Genomic DNA, 8,979 nt, shown 5'->3' on the forward strand with positions numbered 1-8,979 from the left:
GAAGAAGGAAAAAACATCTGAACTGTCTGTGTGACAAAAGTTTTGTCAATTTTCCGAAGTGCATCCACGATTTCGAATCAAATACATTATCTTGCAATGTGTGTTGGTTCGCCCGTAGTCATCTTTGCTAGTCAAGGACCATTCGGCCAAAGACTCAACATTAACCCTTGGCAGATTTCACCACACTTTACTGTATCATGTCGCACGCCCTCAAACGATTATAAAATTCACACATGTCAAGAAATATTTCCCGACGGATCCGCGAAAACATTTTATTTTAGCCCTTACTACGCAGAAAGAAATGCGTCGACTATGGGGAAACAAATGAGTTGGCAAGATGACGTCACATGTGGCGCTCTTCGCAGACGGCGAACATGCCAGGTCTCATACCACTAATCAGAACTGAGTGAATTTCTCCCCAAAAAAGGTTACAGAGAACAAAATATTGTTTTAATTTATTGAAACCACATGTTACAGAATATTTTGTTAAAGAATTCTGGCCAGGAAAACACATGTTGGCCAGCTTTTCTCAGAAATGCAGCCAGTTTGGAAGTTTGTAATCGAGAGTTGTCCAGCTCCACACGTACTTGTCAATAAATATCTTTTCCCTCGCTTCGATAGTATAGAGGGAAAATACTGTCTTGAATGTTACGGTGACAGTAATTGATGAGATGGGCGGGACAATCAGAAGTTAGTCAGTCTAGTCAGCAACTCAACAGCTCACAGACGTTCAAGTTCAATTACATCAAATATTAATTTTAAAAGTTCATTTAGGGTTGCCCTTATGTGATATCATTGCAGTCCGACACTGTCCCTGTACTATGTGCTGCATTGCTTTCGGACACAGGTTTCCAGAGAGTTTCCCGGAATATAAAATATAGGGTTTTTACTTGTTGGCGGACATAAGATAACAGGGAGATCACAACAAGTAACATGTTGCCCACTCTGGTATAACGTGTCATGTAATAATTTCTTTTTCTAACCACGTCTGTAAATAAAGCTGTCGCATCTCTGGCTCATCCATCATTATTGAATGAATGAAGTGTAATGGAATTTATTCAATGGTATAAGAGTATAGTGAAGACGCAAAGCTTCACACACCAGTCTAACAGCTGACGAAATTAAAGTACGCCCTCATACACCGCGTTTCAGATTTGAACCATAAGATTTGAAGGCTGATAGGCTAATTGGTAGCACGTGACCAACACGCCATTACAAAGTCCATCAAGGGTCGCAGTCTCACCGTAGACGAGAATCAACTAAAGACTGGGCGGCAACTAGCGGTGAGTTACCTTACTAACAATTCTTGAATAATTGCTATTAAAATAGCGTTTGACATCATTATACACGCACAATAAATTATCCACGAGACGACAAATCAGAACTTCATATTCAGTACATATTCGGATATTTACCCTGTTGTTTTCAAATAAATACTACCACTTATTAAATATGCATATAAAATTCATGTTACATTGTATGATATAATACTCTTAAACGTCGTTATTGGCAACTATATTCGTTTGTGTTGTTCCAAAGTTATTTCTATAATTTGTAAAATATTTAACCACTGAAATGTTCCCATCGTTATAGGCATTATATTTACCGACTTGCATGATTTCTAAATAAGTCTGACCCTCGCGCAAAGGGTCTAAAAATAGTCATTTTAATCTTATTTGATAGTCACGTGCCGTACCATGATATATTAAACATGAATAAATTCACAAACGACGCAACACGCGCTATAGGTAATTATTTTAATGTAAATGAGTTTTTCAACAAACGTTTTATAAGTGGGTTTTATTTTTCAGTTCAACCATGGAAGGTACTAACGGACTATTGTGTCTGAATCATATCGTGTAACAAATCCAGTATTACAGGAAAAATTATTCAATTTATAACACTTTCAAAAACGACAACGCGCATTGTTTTTGTATGATACAAGTCAGGTATTTATTAATAAAATAATTTTTGTCATGCTCAATATTTTGTATATTACATTATTTGCAAATATTAGATATATTTTTCATTGGATATATTATATACATGATTTATACTTTAATCATATATATATATATATAATGAAATGTTCTTGGTTTGTTTATGAAATAAATGTGTAAACATTTTGCATGAAATAAAAATAATTGGTATTGGTATATACATTACTTTTATGAAGAATTTGACATATAATTTATTGCACATATGTAGGCTTATTAATCTTCGTAAAAACTAAATATAGCGTGACCAAAAATAGTACCTGGATCAGCCTTTATTTCGTATTAAATGATATGCTACATCCCGCTATTACTGTGAGTAAACACTGAATACAGAAATACGGCACATCATCGAATGCACCATTGAACAAATAAGTGGTGCACCACGTCGTGTGCTGTTATACGTCATAAAAAACCAAACCGCAGATCATTAGGTAAAACTCACATAGGGAAATTTCCAAGAAAAACAAAACAATTGATGAATACACCACACCACTTATACTAAGAATTACAAGAGAAAGATGAAAGATATTATTTTATATATATACGAGTATATAAACACGCAATATAAATATTCGAACTAAAAACCACGGCAAATCCACTGTAAAGCTAAACTGCACGTGTATTGCCGACTCTCAGTATTTTCATGAAATCATGATACGAAATATGCAAAATTTGTACTAGTAGCGTTTTGTGCTTTGCTCGTGCAATTATTATTGGAAACTTTAACATTTTTTACAGTGGTTTGCCTAGGAGGCAGTGAAGCATTTAGTGTTTCAGTCATGAATCTTTTGTGTAAGATTGAATCCATTGTTTGGTATTTTTTTTTCTATCTTATCAATTGATTTGTGTTGATACTGTATAGCTAAGGACAAGTGCGTAAACGCATCATCATAATTATAGCTATTAACACTTTCACATTTCGAATAATTCAAATACTCGTTCAAGTTCAGATTCGATCATACTAATACCACACATATTTTGAATCTCTCCAAAACTGAACAACCAAAACGTGCAATAAACTCGAATTTCAGCCAGTCATTCATTCATTCATATACTAATTCTGTATACATTTTCTATTACTGTTTGTTTGTGGATTGGAAAATGAACAGAAATCTCATAATTGCAAATTTCTGTAGCATTTCCTGTCGACAATGGTTCAACAATCCTACTAGTTATTGCTATATCTACTACTAGTTATTATTATATCTAACGTGAAATTAGTTTCTGGTCAGGATGTCACATTAGAACCGCGAAATTAAAAAGTTCGTCAATGTGACGCTACTCAGTATTACTATACAAAGATTGTCAAAATAATGTATTTCAAAACTGTTATAGCTGGACTTATCCTAGATGGTGATTACTATTCATGCAGTGGTCATTTTCCGAATGTTTGTGCGTGAAATATCATAATCGTGCGCATGACTGCAAACATTGTGTGCACATCACTGGTTTCCTTGCATATTGGCAACTAGCATTGTTTCATATAGCTAATATTTTCATTAGTCATATAAATATTGATTTATGACAACTCATACTAACTTATAATTATTTTTTCTACTTATTAATATGCAGTGGATAATTACATTTAAGCGAAAACGTGAACATGATTGTGCGTCACTCAGAAGACGTTGCTGTAGCAACCCTCCCGAACATCGAGATGAAAGGGACTGACCGATGTAGAAGACGGTATGGGATTCAGCGCATATCAAGTTGTTGCTGAAGAAGGAGAGACCTTAAAACTGAGATCATCTGACAGCGGCGATTTAGACCACATATACTACTGCATCTCTGGTACTGGCGATGTAAAGGCCTCCAACGGACGTCATTATAAGCTGAAACCAGATTGTGTTGTTGCCTTCTCTTCTAGCGTTTCAGCCGAACTGATTGTTGAGACACGAATCCGGCTGTATGTCTTGTATTGTGATGATATTAACCCATCTAGCGAACGCTCTGTAGTAAAATCACTTGACGAGATAGTGGGAACAGAGAGAGACGTGGATTTCAAACGAGGTCACAGTCGACGTTTTTTGCTGAAAGTTGACGGATTTGCCATCACAATAACAAGCACTGCCGTGATGTTTACTGGAGACGATCCAACTAAACTGGAGTATCGTAACCATGCTGAGTCTGCCTACTATATCAGTGGGAAAGTCTCGTATTCTTGGAACGAGGGGGCAAATAAAATAGAAGCTCGTATCACTCCAGATGATGGTACCGTCTACAACATGAATGCGCACGATAAACACATGGTTAGCGTTCATGAAGACTGCATCGCACTGTGTGTGTTCTACCCTGCTTTGCGAGGCAATGAGAACCACACATATGACGGCGGATACTCATGTTATGATGCTTGATCGTGTTTCAGTAAAATATATTTATGTACACCTGGGAAAATTGGTATAGTTTAGTTATGAATTAGCATTATAAAAAGTGCTAATTATTAAAATTACATAAATAAGATTAAAAGCAATATTGACAAAATAGGGTTAAATATTTATTCATAGTTCAATAGCAAATCATACTAAAAATGTAACACACGGTGATCGTCATAATTATTTACATTGTTAAAAATCATGATAAAGTTATCTGCAGATAATACTAGAAAATATATATTGCGTTCTGTTATTCATTAATAGTCTTGTGATTTTGCTTCCGTTAATTAAAAATAACGAAGACAGTGGAATACGTATGTTCAGTGATACATAACATTGTCATACGGGTAATTATATGCAAATTTGGATTTTTGGTAATTTATCACTGTGGCTTCAATCACATTTGCATGAAAGGCACCAGGGAATATTTTGAATAGTCATGTCTCCGACTGGTGCGAATTCGAAGTTACTTCTGGAGTCCCGCATGGGTCATTGTTGAGGCCATTATTGTTCATAATATATGTCAATGACCTTCCAAGGTGCGTTAGGCATTCTAATGTCTCCATCTTTGCTGATGACTCGAGGCTGTATACTTGTATTAAAAGTCCATTCGATTGTATTGAGCTTCAGATGGCAACTTAAAATTAACTTCAGTAAATGTAATGTCATATATTTTAGCATTAAGCATTATTCAACACATATATACGATTTGTAAGGTTGATATTAGAGTCACGATTATATGCGATTGAGGTGTTTGATTAACGAGTAAACTTCAGTTTAGAGATCATATAAACAATTTTGTAAGCAACACTTTTAAAATGTTAGGTTTTCTAAAGCGAACGAGTAAATCTGTTGATAGTGTCCATCTTGTTGAAAAATGCACACAACGTTAGTGAGGAGGAACCTTGAGTACTATTCTCAGGTGTGGTCCTTAAGGTAGAGATGCAGGTTCGTGGGCACTTGGGAGTGAATTTTTTTTTTGCTTTTTATTATCCAGAAAGTCTTGGCTATAGATTGTTAAAATTTTGTAGAATTGTGAATAGTGGAACATACTCAAAAAACGATTTTAAAATATAGATAACAGGTGCAAACATTATCTCATTTGAATTTGAATCTTAGCAACATTAGCAAACTTCTTACTGAGTGAATTGTTATGCAAATTAGCAATTATCTCAGCTTCTTTTTAGTGCACATTCCAGAACTTTAAAAAAATAGCTCCTAGATGCTTTGACCTTTTGTTTTGAAATTTTCACAAATGATTGACAATGCGTTTATCGTCAAAACGCCATCGGGCGTTGTTTTTAGTTGAATAGTGTTACAGCAATCGTACAGACAACTAGCCTGGATGTTAATGTATGCATAAACTTGAAATAGTGAAATTTGAGTTGCTGCCCTACAAAATTGACAACTGGTAGACAGTTTTCAAGATGGCACTTTCTTTATAGTAAACAGATGTACCCATAAACCAATTTTGACAGGAAACAGAAGCACGGTTTAGAAGCAAATTTTTTTTAAATCACTTTTGACCAAAAAAGCACATTTTTGTGCACATTTCAAACTACAGTGTCCATAAAAATAAAATACTAACAAAAGCTTCAAATTCATACAATAAGCTTTCCGAAAATATATAGTTTTGTGGACAAGGGAGGTTATCTTGGTTTCCTAATTAACTAATTAAAATACCTGTCAGGTAAACTGCATTTCTACCTTAACAAACATTTCTTGTACAAAATAAATTAATCATTTTTTATGTATAAGGGCAAATATATTACTAGTATACCCTTCAGAAGACTGTGTATCACTGTTGTCTTTTAGCTTAATGAAATAAAATAAAAATAAAAAAAATAAATAATAATTGGTACTTCACTTCTCGACTGATTGTAATACAATTTTAGCATGGAATGTTGCATGTTTATGTGACCAGTGTTCATGGAACACATTAGTTTGATTATTTTAATGTTCCTTTTACATCTGGTGTGACAAGGGCTCACAGAATCTTGTTATCGAGTTTGAATTATTGTACTTAATGAAACCAGGGTAATTTTACTGTTTCTTTAAATCTATGTAGTTTTCTTTATATTTCTTGTTACTACGCGCCCGTGCGTTATTTATTATGTGAACCCGTATTTGTGACGTCATGGAAAAGTTTTGGTCTCATGATTGACGCCTGTTGAGACGCGCTTCACTGATTGGTGCGTCCCATGATGTCACGCCACTCGGCGCGCAAGAGAAGAAGGTGCAGGACAGAGACAAAGATGGCAGCAGCCGAAGGCGGGATTGTGTTGAAACCGTGAACACGAACGTGTTCCGGAAAGCATCAAGTCGGCGTACGAAAAGCTGGGAAAGAACTGAGTTCAGGGTGTTGCAGCCCAGGGACGAGTTTATGTTATTCCTGTACTGCGAAGAAACCAAAGTGACTGTCGAACTTGCGTTCCACCAAATTTGTGGACGTACAGCGTTGGACTGTGTCGTCGATGACCGAATTGATGCGACTCGGGAACTGATCGATGAGCGGTGAGTGATCTTTTGCAACGTACAGCTCAGGGAACTTGACGTACATCAGATCGAGGAGCCTAGAATCATCAGGAGGAGTTGTGATTTCCTGAGAGTGACCGTGTTCTCTGGCGACGCCATTGCGTCATCGCTGATTATACTTGCCTCGTGGTCAGCGAATTTACTGTACAGAACTGTATAGAACTGTGTGAACTGGTTGGCGATTTCGTTGACATGAGTATATTATTGTGTTATGTATCATTTTATGAGAACTGAAGATAGCGGTAAGGCTATTGTGTTCTCACTGTAAAATTTCTGTAAAGCACGCATTTTGTAATTTCGGAAATTGCCGTTGTACTTTGACATGTTGTTGCCATGGCGTTTCTATATTGAGTGAATTACTAGTTCAAACATTAAATCTGTTTACTTTACATTTGTATTTATTTTTATTTGACAAGTCAGTTGTTCGTTCCCCCAGGCGGTATAAATGCCTGTATGCTCCTCACCACGCCAAATTAGCTAGCCTGAGATTCGAATACGATTTATGAAATTGGGAGATTCGCACCGGAGCTCAAGTCCGGTTATCCACGTCCTCCATTGTGTGTAAAACGAAATATCTCGCGGTGGACTTGGTGCGAGAAATACCCGAGTTTCATTAACAAAAAAAAAAAAAACGTTTTACCAATATTACCTGTGATGGCGCATTTCATAACATGTGGGTTCCTCTGTGGTGACCTTTAACCCCACCTGCCATCTTTTCATCTTTTGTGTGTTCCTAGGTGAGTGATTTCTGTCATCCTTATCAAGTTTTATCAAGATAGTAATCCTTTAACATCCCACTTGTTGAACTACTTGTACGAGTCGATAATGTGTTACTCTTTGTTGATATATAAATATTTTGGAAGTTTATGATCATTCTATTGTACCTTTTGAGATCGATAAAAATTGTTGATGATCGTCCCATTGCTATATACAGGCTGTTGTGTTGCCAAATACTTTTTCTTGTTTTGATATGAATGATATGTATTTTAAACACCCCATCTGCCATCTTTTGTGTGATCCTAGGGGTTCGAAGGAGAAATAAAGATCAGCAACGTAGAATCGGTTCATCAATCCACAATTGCAATCTCTGGTGTGTTATTATATTTTATTGTATGATCACCCAAAATTATATATACAACGCAAATCTCCGACTGACCGCCGAGAAGCCCTTCCACAAATGGTGACCCCGACGTGATTGTGGAATTACTGATGATTCGCCGACTATTTTGGTAAAAGTCCTCAGTGTTGACTGTTGCTGTGTTTGATGTCCAGTGTATGAAGTGCTAAAGACTGGAAATATGATCTGATTTAAGGAGCTCCGCTGTGTGCTGACATTCCCTGGTGAGCTGAATGAATGCGTGATCGTTGTTTCAAGGTGAAATCAAGACAAGGGATTTTGTTGACATTTTTACTGAACTTCTCAAAATTATTGCATTGCAGTAAAAATACTGAACAATTACATAGCACTTATGATATATTAGATTGAAAAAAAAAATTATTACAAAATTTAGATGTCATACGAGTTAGGGTACCCAGTTTTTTTTATGTTGTGTAACATTAATATTAACACACAATTTGTTAGCACAGATAGTATTTAAGATGCAAAGTAACAGGTGTCTTGGTGTAGTGACACCGTATTGTATTTGTCTGGTTACATGTATGTTTTCACTAATTTGATATAGACACATGTAATACTATAGGTTGATGTATAGTAGAGGAGTTGCCATTTTGCCAAGTAATTTCTTTGTCTTATTAATATCCTCATGACTAGATAGTATTTCTGCTCCCTAGTTTTTTGACTCCCATGTGCGAAGCACAAAATGGGAGTCTTTGCAGTTAGTGTGTCTGTGTGTGTGTGTGTGTGTGTGTGTGTGTGTATATGTGTGTGTCCGACTGTTCCACTGCTATCTCAAGAACCATACATCGGTTTTTGATGAAACTTGGTGCATAGATGCTCTGGGCCAATGCGCAGATTTGATTAGGTTTTGGTAAAAATCCATGCTCGTTAATTACCTAATTTGCATGATAATTAGCTAATTTTTAGCTGTTCTATGACTGTTCCACTGATATCTAAA

At 36.0% G+C, this 8,979-nt stretch overlaps 1 protein-coding gene across 1 annotated transcript; it reads left to right on the forward strand.

Annotated features, from left to right (window-relative positions):
- The first annotated feature begins 1,258 nt into the window (after nt 1–1,258).
- On the forward strand, nt 1,259–4,379 carry LOC100372204 (L-ectoine synthase-like). The gene is given in 3 exon segments (NM_001184850.1): nt 1,259–1,283; nt 3,570–3,663; nt 3,665–4,379. Coding segments are annotated over 2 exon segments (750 nt in total). The 5' UTR covers nt 1,259–1,283; nt 3,570–3,600; the 3' UTR covers nt 4,352–4,379.
- Nucleotides 4,380–8,979: the final 4,600 nt, after the last annotated feature.

The sequence above is a fragment of the Saccoglossus kowalevskii genome, chromosome 10 (assembly GCF_978046115.1).
Source record: "Saccoglossus kowalevskii chromosome 10, keSacKowa6.1, whole genome shotgun sequence".
Lineage (NCBI taxonomy): Eukaryota > Metazoa > Hemichordata > Enteropneusta > Harrimaniidae > Saccoglossus > Saccoglossus kowalevskii.